Raw genomic sequence first — 17029 nt, forward strand, 5'->3', positions numbered from 1 at the left:
TGTCACTCACTCATTCTTCTACCTCGTTAACCCTTGTCATTAGGACTTCCAGTTTGGATTGCATCTCATTCAATTGATTTTTAATTTCTGCCTGATTGGATCTAAATTCTGCAGTCATGAAGTCTCTTGAGTCCTTTATGCTTTTTTCTAGAGCCACCAGTAGCATTATAATAGTGCTTCTGAATTGGCTTTCTGACATTGAATTGTAATCCAGATTTTGTAACTCTGTGGGAGAGAGGACTGTTTCTGATTCTTTCTTTTGAGGTGAGGTTTTCCTTCTAGTCATTTTGCTCAGTGTAGAGTGGCCAAACACAAGTTGTATTGGGAAAAGGAGAAAAAGAGAGAAGAGAAAGAAGAAAAGAAAAAGAAAAAAAAGAGAAAAAAAGAATAAAAAGGGCGGGGGGGGGGGAGCAAACAGAAATCAAAAACAACAACAACAAAAAAAAAACAAGGGGGAGTATCCTGTGATTCTGTATACTGTAAATCCCTCAACTTCCCCTGGAACTTTCCAGTGCTGCTTGGTCAATAATTTGTCGTGTCCCCCCCTCCCCCCTTGTCTAGCTGGTCTTTCGGGGGAGGGGCCTGCTGTGATTTTCAGGTGTTAGCACTTGGGGGAGCTGCTCAGCCCCCTGCCTGTTGCAGGGCTTAGTGAAAGATGTTTAAGCTGTTTATCAGGTGAGGCCACAGTGAGGCTCAGTGGGGGTTGTTTTTCCTGTGAGGCCCCAGGAGGAACAACAGCAGTGGGTTGGCCAGCGCTGGAGCCCTGGATTCAGCTCCCGCAGTAACTACAGAGCTCTGAGTCTGCAGGGGCCTGGATGCTCCTGGGGCGGGGCTGCTGATCTGCTCAGCTGGGGCAGGAGTGTCCTTGCTGTCCTGTGCCCTCCTGGCTTCTGCCTGTCCCGGGGGAGGCCGGATCCTGGGCTGTGTCCCCGACGCCCTGTGCTCCTGGACCTGCGCTGTTGGATTCCCTCTCCCAGATGCGCAGCCTCCTCCATGCAGAGCCTCTGCGGGAGCCGCCTCTGAGCTGCTCCCAGGGCCGCACAGCCCCCTCCGCGTGGAGCCTCTGCTGGAGCCGCCTCCGAGCTGCTCCTGGGGCCCCTGCCATGCATGCGCTGCAGCACTTTAGGGAGCTTGGTTACGGGGTGTGGAGCACTCTCCCCGGGGCGCAGTTGCTGTTAGTGTCCCCGGGAGCCTGAGGGCATCCCCGCCGCTTCCGGGGTCCTGCTCTAACTCCCTGCATGCACCTTTCCGCCGGGAAGATTGGTGCAACTCCTGCTTCTCCAGGCGAGGCTTTCCTGTCCTGGGGACACTCGCCCCGGCCTTAGCCTGGTCCTTGCGGGGCCCCTCCCCTTGGAGGCCTTTTGTTTCTTTATTTCTTTTTTCCCCATTTTCCTACCTTGATAGAAGCGTGAACTCTTCTCACTGTAGCATTCCAGCTGTTCTCTCTTTAAATCTCAGGCTGAATTCGTAGATTTTCAGGATTATTTGAAGGTTATCAAGGTAATTTGGTGGGGACAGGTGACTTGGGGACCCTACTCTTCCACCATTTTGCCCTGCCCCCGCAAATTTGGGCTCTATCACTGTGTGACCTTGGACAGGATACATAATCTCTCTGTGCTTCAGTTCCTCATTTTTAAGGAGGGTAATAATAGTGTCCAACTCATAGGATTTTTGTAAGGATGAGTTAATGTGTATAATATGCTTAAAACATTGTATTTAGAAAACACTTGAAAGTTAGCTATGATGATGACATACTTGATATTGAGATCATATTTAAAGCCATGGGAATGGATGCCATTACCTACGGAGAGAGTAAGAGGAGGGAAGAAGAGACACTGAGCTTTGATGAACTCCAACTCAGTTAAACCCACTTTTAAAACTCTAAAATAGGGGCAGCCCCAGTGGCTCAGTGGTTTAGTGCCGCCTTCCGCCCAGAGTGTGGTCCTGGAGACCCGGGATCTAGTCCTGCATCGGGCTTCCTGCATGGATCCTGTTTCTCCCTCTGCCTGTGTCTCTGCCTCTCTCTCTCTCTTTCTCTCTGTGTCTCTCATGAATAATAAATAAAATATTAAAAAAAAAAGTCAAAAACAACTGTTTTCAGGGATCCAGTATGTAAGGGAAGGGCATGACATGAGACCAAAGCAGTTGGCAGAGGTGTTTCAAATTTGAGAGTGCTTAAAACTTTGTACTGTAGAGCATACCCAGAGATCTCGTTCTATAAATACTGCGTTGTGATCCATATTTAATGATCACTTTATTTAATCAGTCAGTAAGGATAAATATACACACACACAGTTGACCCTTGAACAACACAAGTTTGAACTCTGTGGGTCCAACTATTTGTGGATTTTTTTTTTCATTAACTGCAGTTCTCTAAATGTATTTTCCTTACGACTTTCTTAACCTTTTCTGTAGCTTACTTTATTGTAAGAATACAGTATATAATACATATAATATACAAAATATGTGTTAACTGTATATTATCAGTAAGGTTTCCAGTCAACAATAGGCTATTAGTAGTTAAAATTTCTAGAATTTTTGGAAGTTATATGTGGATTTTCTTTCTTTCTTTTTTTATATGTAGATTTTTATTTTATTTTATTATTTATTTATTTTTTAATTTTTATTTATTTATGATAGTCACAGAGAGAGAGAGAGAGAGAGAGGCAGAGACACAGGCAGAGGGAGAAGCAGGCTCCATGTACTGGGAGCCCAACGTGGGATTCGATCCCGGGTCTCCAGGATCGCGCCCTGGGCCAAAGGCTGGCGCCAAACCGCTGCGCCACCCAGGGATCCCCTTTATTTTATTTATTTATTCATGAAAGACACAGAGAGAGAGAGAGGCAGAGACACAGGCAGAGGGAGAAGCAGGCTCCATGCAGGGAGCCCGACATGGGACTCAATCCTGGGTCTCCAGGATCAGGCCCTGGGCTGAAGGCGGTGCTAAACCGCTGAGCCACCCGGGCTGCCCTATATGTGGATTTTCAATTGCGCTGAGGTGGTGGGGAGGAGCTGCCACTAACTCTTGTGTTAGGGTCAACTGTAAATAATAAATTAAAAATACATTTTTATTGGTTTTGAGGGACTATTTTGAGCTATTGGGTATTTACTTCCTTCTTGTATATGTCACATCATAAATATGGCCATATTCAGGGCAAAGAGAACATTCTATCTAGTTTGTGGTGATAGAGTAGAATCTGCTACAGAATGCCTGAGCCAGATCTCTTGTATGGAATGGAGCTTGCTAGTGAGTGTGAGAGGATGAGGACATGGCTCCAGATCTAAAAGAAATAGGAGCTTTTCACCTTAAGATCTGCTTGGCTTAGGCAGACCTCACTACTCAAGTACAAAACCTGATAGTTTACAGAACCTCATAGGGAAATTGTTTGCAAATTATTCTATTGGGAATAATCTCTATTCAAGCCAGTTTCTCTTTAGCTTTCATAATGAAAAAAATAAAGGAACTGAGGGCAGCAACCCTCTAGGGGGTCCTTTTCTGACTTTGCCAGAAAGAGTGATAAACTATCCTGGTAAATGAGGCTAGAAGCAAGCAGATTTAAAAGCATTACGGGGCAAATAGATTTGTTAAGAGAAAAGCAAGTTATAAAACTGGATATGCAACATGGTCTCAAGTTTGCAAAATTAAAATATGACCTAGGAGAAGAATTTCCATATAATTAATAGTGATTATTTCCAAATGGCAGGATGAGTGATATTTGTTTTCTTTGCATACTTTTACTTTTTCTATATTTCCCAAATTTTTATAATGTACAGTTTTTTATTTATTTTTAGTTTTATTTTTTTCATTGTGCAGTTTTTAAGTGGTAAGGAAAAAGGAAAGATAGTTGGTTGCTTTTAAAGTTTAAACCCATGAGTTCATAATGAAACTTAACATAAAAACTAATTGATCATTGTTCTTAGGGAACCAACTTACTTCATATGTATTCTGCTTTTCTGTTACAAACTCTATTACTGAGGACTAAAAAGTAGATGAAAGGAAACTTATCTGTATAGACGTATGCTGGTTAACAAATGAAAAAGGAATAATAGAATAGTACCATTTTGCAACTACTAAGGTATTAATAGATCTAAACATTAAATATGAACAGTTGCTAACATCACTAAAAGAGAGACATTCCAGCATTATGTACTTCCTATTTGTACAATAATATATCATTTATTTAAATAGTTTCGCTTGCCAAAGAAATTGAACCCAAATCTGATCAAGCCTCTAGGTTCAACTACTGAGTTATGGAGCATATATAGGACAGATAAACATGTTAAATGACTCCTTGGGATGGAGTTAGCAAGATCTAGACCATAAGAAAGCTACAAGAAACAACTTAGATTCTTCATAAATTATAAAGGAAAACACGAGATTGGAGGGAACTTTAAGAAAGACTTGAAAGATATATCAGTGAGTCTCAATGTATGATGGATGGACTTTATTTAGATTTTGATTTTTTTTTAATGTTAAAAATAGTATATAATATTAAGGAGTTATTGTCCATTCTCTTAGGTGTGAGAAGAGTTTATATTATTATTTTTTTACTTATTTAGAGTTTATATTTTAAAGACATGTAGTAAACTGTTTATTAATCATGATGTGTTGAATTTGCTTCAGATAATATGGGAGGGAGGAGGGAGTGGCTAGCAGTATGTATGGTGGGGGAAGATTGTCCTGATGATTGGGGCTGGGTTATGGGTATGTATACTATCCCGTCTGCTTTTGTATATTTGAAAAGTTTCCTAAAGCACTTACTTTTAATATAGTAAAAATAAGCTTTAAAATATTAGAAAGTTATTTTGGAAGGTTGGCTATACATTTTCTTTTCGGTCCTTCATATGAGTAGGCATTGTTTCACCACTGGTGAAACTCTATGACTCTCCCAGTCTGTGACTTGCCTAGGGCTATTCTTTCCCAGTTCATAGTAAAAAGTGGCTTGTTTGTTGTCCTTCCTTTGGCTAAATATTTTACCGTCACTGGGTTTTTTTGATAGAATCATTCTGTAAGTTTTGGATGGTGGGAGATGTTAAATAAGCAGTGCTGTTTTTGAGGGTCACTGGTATTATGGTACACTTAGGCTTATAGCATGCAGAGAATGGATCCAGGACCCTTCCTGGAGAGAGGCTTTAGGGAGCCATGATTGACTAGGCTGGGGAATTTGCTGGGAGAACAGAAGGACAAGTACTGAAGTCCATGGGGGAGGACGCACAGTCTACATTCTCTCTGTTCTATAATGCAGATTTTCTCTACTCTTCACTCTCCTTAGGAGCCATAAAAAAAAAAAAAGGATAAAAGGACAAATAAAGAGTGGAGTTTCTTTTTAAATATAAAATATGGTTAAGGTTATGGAAGACTTAAAAATGAGAATGAAAATAATTTATGTCCATAAGACAGAAACCAGCTTTATAATTCTAGAAGAAAGATTGAGTTTTAAAAATGACAAAAAGGAGAAGAGAGAAAAAAAATAAATGAATCTAGCACCTAGATCTTGATTTCTGTTAGACCATTCTACACTAAAAGGAACCAGGACTCCTTGGAGGAATGATTGATTCTAGGACTGATCCAGGAAATACATAGGATGAGCCCAGAGCATCTTTTAGTGCCAGAAAGTAAGAAAACACTTAAAAAATAAAAACCTCACACGAAACAATGATTCAGGGTATGGCTGAGGGACACAGAAGCCAATACAAAAGCTCCCAATGGCCAAAGCTGGAACAACTTGAGAAAAAAAAAAAAAAGTCATTATTTGATTATAACTCAAAGAACAAAATAAATATCCATGTGGTCATACTGATACAAATGTACAAATGGAAGGTTGAGTGAATAAAAGAGAGGAGACAAATGTCCCATGCAGAATAATTACAAACAATTTATGTAGCTACTTGTCCTGGAGCATAAGTCCTCGTACCTAGATTGTGGGCTGGACATGATAAACTACTTCGAAAGAGTGCTGTATGGAAAGGGGAGTAACTCAACAGTGGGGAGTTCAGCAAACACTACCTCACACTACCACGCAATCAAGGTCAGTTTGTAGTAAATACAATTAAAAGTTTATTATAAAAGTAAATGAAATTTTAAGACTGAAAGCTCAAAGCTTACTTAGAAGAGATTTAAAGTATGTAGAGAAATTGAGAAATAAAATTAGTATAAAACAAAATCTAATACTAAGAAAAACTATAAAATGTAAGATAACTAACATTAAGTTACAGTAACGGGGGAAGTGTTAGAAGTTGTTGATTATGAAAGTCCACAGGAAGTTCCCGAGAAGAAGCTAGCTTCTTAGGGAAATAAGCTGCAGCATGGGCTTCTTGCTTTGTGACAGAAAGTGGGGCCACGAACCTGTTGTTGGTTTCTGTATCCTTCTCTGAGATTCACATTCTTATCCCTTCTCTCCTTTTTCTTCTTAGTCATCCTCACCTCCTCCCAGCCCCAGTCCTTTACAGTTGGTGAATCTTCTTAGGTCAAAGGTACACACAGCTGACTCTCAAAATTCAGTGTTTGTGCAATAAATCCTTAATGAGCCCTGGCTGTGTGACTGGCATTATGCCAGGTACAGTTGGGGCGACGAAAAAGCAGCCTAATTTTGGAAACAGACTGAAGAGTCTGCTAAGTAATTTTCTGCAGTTGTGGTGGTGGTGGTGGTGTTTTTTTTTTTTTAATTCCAAACAGCCAATTAAACTAATGAAGATGTTTTCATATTTTTAGGTGCAAATATTTTGCGGGATTCAACAGGCAACGTCAAACTAGGAGATTTTGGGGCCAGCAAACGGCTTCAAACCATCTGTCTTTCAGGGACAGGGATGAAGTCTGTCACAGGCACACCATACTGGATGAGCCCTGAAGTAATTAGTGGAGAAGGCTATGGCAGAAAAGCAGACATCTGGTGGGTTTTGATGCTAGGTTTTCCTGAAAACACCTGCCTTCTTACATAATTCCACCCAAAATGGAAATTACTAAACCAGATTTAAATGATCTTTTGTACTTTCGAAATAGGATGTCAGTATTACAAGGGTTACTATCGTTTTAATTTTGCCTCCTGTGGCTTGATAATTAACTAAATAAATGGAGTTCTTGAACCTGTCATCAGGATTTCATCTAAATAAATTTCAGCATTGGAAAACTATCTTCATTTTACTTCTCTGAAGAACTTTAAGAGCTATTTTTTTCATTAGTATCATGTAATTCAGTTAATTTTAAGTTAGAACATAAAGTGGCTATTTCCTACTTCCCACCCAGAAAAGCATTTAATAGATATTCATTTTAGGCACTTAAAGGCAAACAAAATCTCTAATGTTTATGTTTTTTGTAAGATAAAAGACAAAATTATATTAAATGTCAGGTTATAGAATTATATAAAGCAAAAATTATAAAATGAATAATGTTCTTTGCCTAACCATTTGAGTTAATCCTTAAATTGTGGTTTGTTTTCATTGATTTTTAGTTTAAATTATAGTTTTATAAATTACAACCTTTTAATAAAACTTTAAACTTGAAATCAAATTGTATTTAAATGTATATGGACTTCAGTTCTGTTTCTTATGTGGTAGTTTAGTGGCTTTCCTTCATGATGATACTGTTTGTGTAATTTTTTTTTTTTCCCCTAGGAGTGTGGGCTGTACTGTGGTGGAAATGCTAACTGAAAAGCCTCCTTGGGCAGAATTTGAAGCTATGGCTGCCATCTTTAAAATCGCCACTCAGCCAACAAACCCAAAGCTGCCACCTCATGTCTCAGACTATACTCGAGATTTCCTCAAAAGGATCTTTATAGAGGCCAAACTGAGACCTTCAGCTGATGAACTGTTAAGGCACATGTTTGTGCATTATCACTAGCAGCCAGTAACCTCTCCTGTGCCTCTACCCAGCTCCCATCAATTCATTCACCTTCTCTCTGACTGCACTTTTCTTTTTTATAAAAAAGAGAGATGGGGAGAAAAAAAGACAAGAGGGAAAGTATTTCTCTTGATTCTTGGTTAAATTGTTTAATAATAATAGTAACCCAAAATTTTTATATTTAATCTTTTTTTTTCCCTTACAAGAACTTGAAACTCCTTTTTTTTTTTTTTAATTTTTTATAATGTACTGATGTGGTTCAGAGAGATAAAGCACTTTAGTACATAGTTGCTCTTTTTAGTACAAATCATTTAGAATACCTAAGGATTATAGACTCTTTCCCCATGTCACTGACAGATTGGTGGTGATGGGGAGATATGGAAAACAAGGAGAAGAAAATGATGTATGATTTGTAGTTTTTAGTGATTAGTATTTAAAATAGATCCTCATTTGTGGGGTTGAGCCCTATACTTGAGTTTAGGGTAGGTACTCAACTTAAAGAATATAGGTTCCTTCTTGTATCTGTATTCTTTAGATCCTAACCTCTGTCTACCAAGCTTTTTGCTCAGTAGGAATCTTGATAGAAAATATGAATCTCTTAAGAGGTATGTTTATTTGTTAATCCTAACAAGTATAATAAGCAAATACACTATAATAGATCCATGTTACTGGAATCTATAAACCTTGAGGGATAACTTTCTGCTTTAAAAAAAAAAGTAGTTTAAAGCAGATACAGGAAGTCAGTGAGCAAATCAAATTAAAAAGCAAAAAGAGATTGGTCTAATTCAATGTGTGGGCAGAATCTACATTTGCCAGTTAATAGAAATAATGAAAAGAAGAACTAAATGTTGTTTAGCATATTTTAAACTGTGGTTTTTACTGGAGGGAGAAAGTCCCAAAATTAAGGGAAAAGAGAAATAAAATCATGTATACTATATCTTCTTATTTCTAGCTCCTGATTCCCCATAGATAACATTCTTTGGGAACTAAGAATTTAACTTGGGAGTATCCACATATTAAAGCTAGTGTCATGAGATAAAAACCTTGTTCTTGGGATCACAGAATACTAAAGCACCTCAAAAACTAGCTACTATGTAAAACAGTGGTTCTCAAGTGTTGGGTGGGGATAATTTTCCTTTGCATTTGGCAATTCCTGGAGATGATGTCTCTTGTGTCGCAACTAGAAGAATCCTAATGGCATTGAGTAGTCTGAGGCCAGGGGTGCTGCTAGACAAACTACACTATACTAATACAGCATCCCCATTTTCCAGCAAAGAATTATCCTGCACAAGTGTTGAAAGTCCTGAAGTTGAGAACCCTGATTCAAAAACCATCCCCAGTTATAAACTGAAAACAGCCATTTACAGAGCAGATTCCTTGCAAAAAGTGAATTTCAGAGAGAAAGTGATGCAATGCATAATAAGGGTTTTACAAGAGCAGATACCACTACTTCAAGTCAAGGGTGAACAATCTCAACAGACAAATAGCAATCCTTTCCTTACCAGCTGCGTATTATACCTAAATCAGTAACTTCCATTGTAGAAACAAAATTTAAACATGGAGCCTATTAAACTCCTCCATCTGTATATATTCTTCCCTCAAAAGTCAGGAAAAGAAAAAGCATATCGAAACAAAGTATCAACTACTTATAAAGGAAGTCCTGTAAGGAAGATTTAAAACTGCCAGGTATTTCTAATGTAATGTATCCACTATAAGAGCAAGGACATCCAGTGGAAAGGGGTAGCTAGGAAACTCCCACTATCTCTAATGGACTTGTTTGTGCTACTGAAAAATATGAATAATATCAGTAATTTGGCTACTTGCAATTTGATACAGCATTGTAAAGCAAGTGCTGAGTACTTTATTTTTAAAGGTTAGAAAATGGTAGTCTTTCTGGAGGCCCGGAATGTGATGCCTTTCATAGGATTGATTCATAAGGGACTCTGGTATTTTATTTTTGCTGAAAGATATGCTCTTCTAGGGACTCTTTTAAAATGCTTTGTTCCTGAAGTTAGGTAGATCTTGGTTTCCTGTATCAGGGTCCTATCTGGCATTTTCTGTAGGAATATTTGAAATTCCAATTTCAAATTGGAATAGTCTGAGAAAAAGTCAAAACACAAAGCTTCTCCCATACCTTTATAATCAAAGGAAGCAGCTTACAAGGAAGAGTATGAATTAGTGGCCCCCTCCCCCTGGAAAATCAACTGCCAAATCTTGTGCTATAAACATAGTCTCCAAGGATGTGGATCTATTATAATTCCCTTGTCTTTTATGAGGGAAGGAATTTCTTCTGCTTGAGCGAGATCATGATATCTGGACCAGTGGGCTTTTCCTTCATTCCTTTGTCTCGTGTGGTTTCAGTTTCCTTTTAGCTCATTTTTTGGTCTGCCAGGGTAACCAGCAGTGCAGAATATGAGACAAATGCTCTTTAGAGAGAAATCTTGGGGTGCTGTGAAACCCAAAGCAAAATCATTTGCTTTTTTCAGTCTCTTTTTTCTTCTCTAAATGCTGTGGAAGGTAAAATCACCTGAAAAGAAACTACTACTTAAGCCCTGCTGCAGAAGACCTTTGTTTTATAAGAAAAATATGGGAAAGTATTGTTCTTTATGTAAAGACTTAAAAATAGACTAATAGTTTACAGAATTATAAAATGTGATGTGAATTTATTTCAAACAAGTTGTAAAGGTACCAAAAACGACAATAAAAGTTAATATATATAAAAACTACTAGAACAAAAAAGCTTGAAGTGGGATGAGGTATGAAAGAAAAGTAAATTTAAAAAAATTTTTGAAAGGAAACCCCTCTATTGGGGGCAGTTAAATAGAACACTCCAATTTTTTGCTTTCTAATAATGCTATGGATCAACAAATGAAATTTGAAATTTAAAAAATGACTCTAAATGTATTTTGTTTTTTAAATGCACAACTGATTCTTCTATACTGTAATGTTTCTTTGTTGAGGCTGGAAAGTGGCCAGACTGCTGACTTTGTGCCTTTAAAATGCATTCTGCTTTGATAGTGGCAGACTTTTTGGTGCTGGAGAAGATTCACTAGCAGTCTTATATGTGCTTTTCAGGAAATATCTTTCTACTTAGGCCTTGAGAGATTCAAAATGGCATGACTTAGGCTTGGACCAAATATAAGATCTTTTACATTGCAAACAAACTGTATTGAATAAAAGGGTTGAAAAATATCATAATGACTAATGGGAATTTTGATGGTTGGTAATTCTTTAAAATGTATTTAAAAGTATACAGACTTTGAAATTTTCAGTATGGCTATCTTGAAAATTTTTCAATTTTTCTCTTTTACAAAACATGTTTCTAACTTGAGAATGGTTAAAGACGATTGCCTTAGTTCTCAAAGGCAGTCAACCTTATTATAATTTATGTAAGAGCTTGAGATGTTAGTACACAGACTGAAATGAAATGTAAAATTAAAACTTATTTCAGAATAAATCGAATTGGCTTTCACTTGAGAGAGCCTTTATCTTATTCCCAATAGAAAGTACATTAAAAAAAAGATGGAATGATTTCTTTACAAGAGCCCTCTGCTACTTTAGCTCTTACTTATGTCAGGTCTGGTGTGTAGTACTTCTGAGATGGAGTTGTTGAAAGATACATGTAATCACTAAGAAGTCAAATCTGAATAGTTTATAGGGACACCAAGCTAGGGTGCAAAAGCCAAGATGTTTGTCAGATGCAGACTCTTTGAGCCACAGCAGAGCTTTGTGCCAGTGGTTTCATTTGAAGTCTAGAGACCAATAGCTTGATACAGGATCACCTGGTGTTAGTCAAGTATAGGAATCTATCAGTTTCTTTTAAAGAGGGTGAATCTTTTTCACTTGTTTATTCAATAACTGTAGCTTATTATGGCAGGTACTAGATTAACTTAAGTAGGTCACAGTCTAGGAGGAAACATGGGCAAACAAATATACTTACTTTATGGCATACCCTAACTCTGAAAGTTCAGCAGTGATGTTTTAAAATGTAATTGTTTTTTATGAAATGAGGGGAAAGCAATTTTAGGCAATCATTGGCTGTTATAAACTAAAATGCCATTAACAGGGATTAAAAGTATCCCCACAGTGGAGGGACCCTATAGGTCAGGTGTCCTCTGTCTCAGGACTCTCTCTTATATAAAAGCTCAGCCCCTACTCTATTCCACTGATGAGGGGTATATATTCCATAACAGTGAGGTTTTTTCCTGCTTTTTCTTTTAAAGGGAAAACAATTTTTTTTTCAATATAAATTGTTAAAATGCCCAAAACATTTGATAGAAGTTGAATTCTGTCAGCAGTGTTACATATACTAGGATTGGGACAGTTTCTTAAGACCTTATTGTTTTATATTAAGTTTGTCCTTTTTACAAATGTAATGCTCATATTTATTTGGATTTTAAGATTGTTAATGAAAAGCAATTTAATTGTTCATTTTTTGGTAGTGCCTTTTTCTCTGTATGCCTTAATTTTATTTTATATTAATAATAACTCAAGTTACCCACCGAAATGAAGGTTTTTTTCCAAATCAGTAGGCTTCAAGAATTCATTTGGCCTTAGGACTGTGTATTGGCCTGTAAACCTTTCTTAATGCCTGCTTCCCCCTCCTACTCTTTTCTACCTCTTTTTATTTTACATACATATATGTATGTATGTTAGAGGAGAAACATTAGCATTAGTCTGTGATAGACACACTGCAGTCTCCACTAGACGTGAATGCCTACAATAAGGATAGAAAGAGGTATTCTAATTCTAAAGAGCCGTAGCAAATTGCTTTCCATTTTGGTAACTTGACTTTTGATCGCATTGGCACTGTCCAAATTCTTTGTATATCATGGTTCAGTTATGATTTTCATAGCAGAGCTAGAATGGCTAATTTTGCCCTAAAGAGAGGTCACTTACATGGTTTACAAATGTTAAGGCGATGAGACTTAGGGCAATGTGCAAGGAATCCAGGGATGGCAGTTCTGATCCTTCCTTTTAAACTAACATTTTGACTAAAACTCTAGCTTTTCTGTGAAGAGAGAGAGTGTGTGTGTGTGTGTGTGTGTGTGTGTGTGTGTGTGTATGCTTGTATGTGTTTGGGAGTTGGGGCAGGGGTGGGAAGGAAGGAAAGGTATGAATGTTCAATTAGATTAGTCTCTGTTCTTAGAACAACTGAAATGTGTATGACCTACTGATGATGGATGAGTGTAATCGTCTTCAGGTAGGAATGCCAGCACATTTTCCACAGTAGCTAGTATAAGTGATTGTTTAATAAAGGTATTTATTGTAAATTGCCAAGCTCTTGGTTGGTAAAAGTAGATTAAAATTGAATTTGTATGTGTTTATAATAGTGAGCTTATATATAATTCCAAAATAGAAAATAATTGATTTTGCATAGTTCTTCATGAGCTCTTTGGAATAGAAATTCTTCTAGACATTATGAAAACAAGCTTCCTTAGCTTACCAAGTGTTCAAAAGGAAATTGTCTTATACCTCTTTTTGGTTGGCTAGGGAAGGCATGCTGTGAAGCCACTGTTCCTACTTCATAGTTGTCTTTAGCTTTGCTTTGACTTCTGCCACAGTCTGGACAGGATGCCAAAATAGGTGTGGGCAGTATCAGGGCCAACCATCTCTCCATACTCACCTTTCAATGCTGTAGATGGTGGTGAGCTTTCAGGGGAGTGTAGAGAATCTTCTCTGGGTGATAGAGCAGACATGGTTCAGTTTCAGAAAGTTGAGGGAGGAGTCATAGCTAGAGTAAAGAAAAGAAAATTTTATTTGTTGCTTGTATACAGTCTCATGTAATTCTTCATATTTTTCATAAGTATACATTTTAATTGATAGTAATATGATATTTTTTGTTAATAATAGCAAAGGCATTGAGTCAGTGAGTGTTATTCCCTATGTCTGATGATTCATTGTTTGTATTCACAATCTGTATTATCAGAATCACTTTAAACCAAAGCTTTTTTATTCCCTGCACACATAGCCAAAAGATTATCACTGTTACTTCTGCCCACCTGTAAGCTAATAATATAAACATGATAAAGCAGGTACTTGTAGAATTTGTATCTCGGTCTACTCTTAAAGTAAAAAGACAGGTGCTCAGTGTTTGCATTTAGACATACAGAACATACTTCAACTATTACAGAACTACATAAACATTACAGACTTGAGCTTGTACGTGTGCCAATCTTACTGTCATTTGACCATAGATGCATATACATATACATTGACATATGATGCTTCAGGTTGGTGGCATACTTTCTTCCTAGTGTCTTAACATTTATGAACTTGTGTTTGACTTGAGGGGCATTTTAGGAAAGCTGTGAAGAAAAGTAGGTTATGAACTGAAGTCTGCTCTGTGCCATAGACATTTTGGAAGGTAAGGAAGAGCCTGCTCTCCAGTATACATGCCGAATTTGTCCCCAGATAAGGATTTCTGAGTCCCTCATGCCAGTTAAGAATGGTGAAGTTTGTGACTATACTGAAAAGTACTTTTGTGTTCATTTATTTATATATATTAAGAATTTAAAAAAACAAACGTAATTAGTTGTGATTTTAGCATAAGCGTTACGTGGAGGGAGAGAGAAATAACAGAGTCACATCTTAAGCTCTATTAGATACTTAGGCTCCAAAATGAATTTGACATATTCTCATTTTTCCAAAGACTTTTTTTTTACCTGGAATAAGAAGAGAGGACTAGTGAAAACATTTGAGTTGGAAAGGCTTATGGGCAAAGGAAAGTCGGCCAAACCCTTGCAATATACCCTGAGTGCAAATACAGTGTCTACGGATAAGAATACTTCTTTAAAAACAAACATTTATTTGTAATACAATTTTAATTAGTAAGTAAAAGGTTTACATTTTTTCTATTGCTGTTGGTTTTAAAATTTGCTACCCTGTATTCTGAAATATTATAAGAGTTAATACCAAAAATACTTTTAATGTCTGACATCTCTTACATTTCACATGGTTCTTTTTATTCAGATATCATTGTAAATAAAAGTAAACTTGGATAAATTTGAGAATAAACTTTTAATTGTTGCAAACTATGATTATCAATTTGTAAATTTACCCTTTGACCTAATGTACATTTTTTAATGTAGTCATTAAATTGTCTATATTTAATCTATTAGTTTCTCTCTGTAAACGTTTTTAATCTCAGTTGAATGCTGGGCAGTTTATAATTATGTACAAAGATGTTTTTTTCCTATCAAAGTTGACTTTTGCACATTTTTGGAAATGTTTAATTTGTACACTGATTTACTACTCTGACCAATAATTGTTGATGGGTGTATGAGTATCATGAATGCGTGCATTGAACTACTGTCTGTGTCTTTATGTTTTAACTTCTTTCAAGAAGTAGCCATCAGTAACTGCACTGCTATTACTGACTTAAATGGACCTTCTTGCTTTTACAAAGTATACTTATCTACAAAGTATACTTATTCTATCTTTGTTGAAGAACTCAGGAGTTCAACATCACTTTCTGATTTTATATGTATTCTAAAATCCATGACTGAGTTGAAAGTATGCTTGTAACTGCGTATCAGGGGATGTGTGTGTAGAGATGTCTTTGTCTGTCTGTAGGCACATGTATATATCCCAGTAATTTCTTATTTTCATTTCATTTCTACATTTTTATGAGCTTGTTTTATAAGGGTACTGTTTAGTTAGAATAATTAAATATATATAAAAGCTTTCTGAGAGATTATTTACTATATGAATATATTTTCAGCTGGCTGATCAAAAATATTTTTTTAATTTTGTTTTTAACCATTTAAAGTGTATTTGTATTTCCAGAATTGGATGCAAATTTACTTAGATATCGATTAAAATACTCCTGCAAGGAAGGGCATTGAATTCTCTTTTGAGAATTCTGTGAAATACAAATGAAGAGGAAAAAATAGGTTTTAAAGCAGTAACAACACACTGTCCATTAAAATGGCCTTTGAATTCTCAAAGCTATGAAGAAATGTGAGAAACTAAAGTGTCTTGAAGAGATGTCAAGATTTTTTCTATCTCCCAATTGCTGTTGGCCTGTCCTGTTGTTTTTGAATATTTCCTATATTCTACCCTAAAGATTTCAACTTTTGGTTTTTCTCTTACTGGATAAAGTCAGATTGCATTTATAAAACAGTGCATTGACATATTGTGATCCTCTGTAATTGACTATAAATTGGTTTAGAAATGTTCAAACATACATTGTGTCTTTAGACTGTACTGTGTATTTTAAGTAACTGGCAGCAAAAGAATTGGAAGTTAAATTTCCAATCTGACAATGTTATTGTACTTAAAAGAGTTTTTAATATGCGGTACCATGTAAAAATTACTTGTATTAGGAATAAAGTCCACTGTTGAAGTTGAATGTCAGTCACTAAGTGTATTATGTTACAAGGAGCCGGTATGATTAGAAAAACCTATCAGAAGCCAGATACAGTGTGGTATGTGCCACATTTCATGCACATTTTGACTTTATGTTGTTCATTCAAAATTGTGCTTGTAAAAATGTATAAAATTTCTGAGTTTTACAATTTTTTGTACTTATTTTTTCTTGCTGGTAAATAGCTTTTTTAAAAAATCTAATGTGAAAGAAACCATGTTTATATTTTGTTAGTGATCAATGACTTTGTTTATATGGAAATTTGTATATTGTTGGCTCACATCTTTGTTTAGATTTATCATGCATGAAGGCCTGCAATAATTAGCACAATGAAAATTGCTTTTTCTTACATGTTCATTTTTTGAAAGATTGTGGTGCAAAGGCTTACTCTGAGTAACCTTCTGGACTTTGGAATGAATATAAATGAATGGCACTTTGAGTGTTAATAAAGCTGATATTTATTTCCACTGTGATTGATTTGTCCAGATCTGCTCTTGGACTCAGTTTTCCCTCCTTTACTTGAGTTGATTACTTTCTAGGAGACCAAGCACAGACCTGGAAAACAGTGCAACTAAATCTTTCCAGGATATGTCTGTAATCCTACCCAGCATGTTCTGGCATGTCTTTTAATGGACACACTTCAGTTATCCAAATCAGAAATTAACACTTATCAAAAACAAAGCCTACCATCAGAGTGTAGGAATGGATGCTCGCACAGTATTAGAGATCATTTAAATTAATACCTTCATATAAAGGGTAACTTAGTGATGCAAGTCAAAAGTCTCAATCTTGTGTATCCTCTCACCCTGCAGTTCTCTGAGAAT

At 36.5% G+C, this 17029-nt stretch overlaps 1 protein-coding gene across 5 annotated transcripts in view; it reads left to right on the forward strand.

Annotated features, from left to right (window-relative positions):
* MAP3K2 (mitogen-activated protein kinase kinase kinase 2) overlaps window positions 1-16678 on the forward strand; it is a 94628-nt gene extending 77950 nt beyond the window's left edge. For all 5 annotated transcript variants that reach the window (XM_077861286.1, XM_077861288.1, XM_077861285.1 and 2 more), the window contains exons 16-17: window positions 6713-6890; window positions 7612-16678. In XM_077861286.1, coding sequence (XP_077717412.1) covers window positions 6713-6890; window positions 7612-7837 — 404 coding nt within the window. In that variant the 3' untranslated portion in view covers window positions 7838-16678. The remainder of the gene's footprint in view (window positions 1-6712; window positions 6891-7611) is intronic.
* Window positions 16679-17029: the final 351 nt, after the last annotated feature.

Source organism: Canis aureus, chromosome 20, assembly GCF_053574225.1.
Source record: "Canis aureus isolate CA01 chromosome 20, VMU_Caureus_v.1.0, whole genome shotgun sequence".
Taxonomy (NCBI): Eukaryota; Metazoa; Chordata; class Mammalia; order Carnivora; family Canidae; genus Canis; species Canis aureus.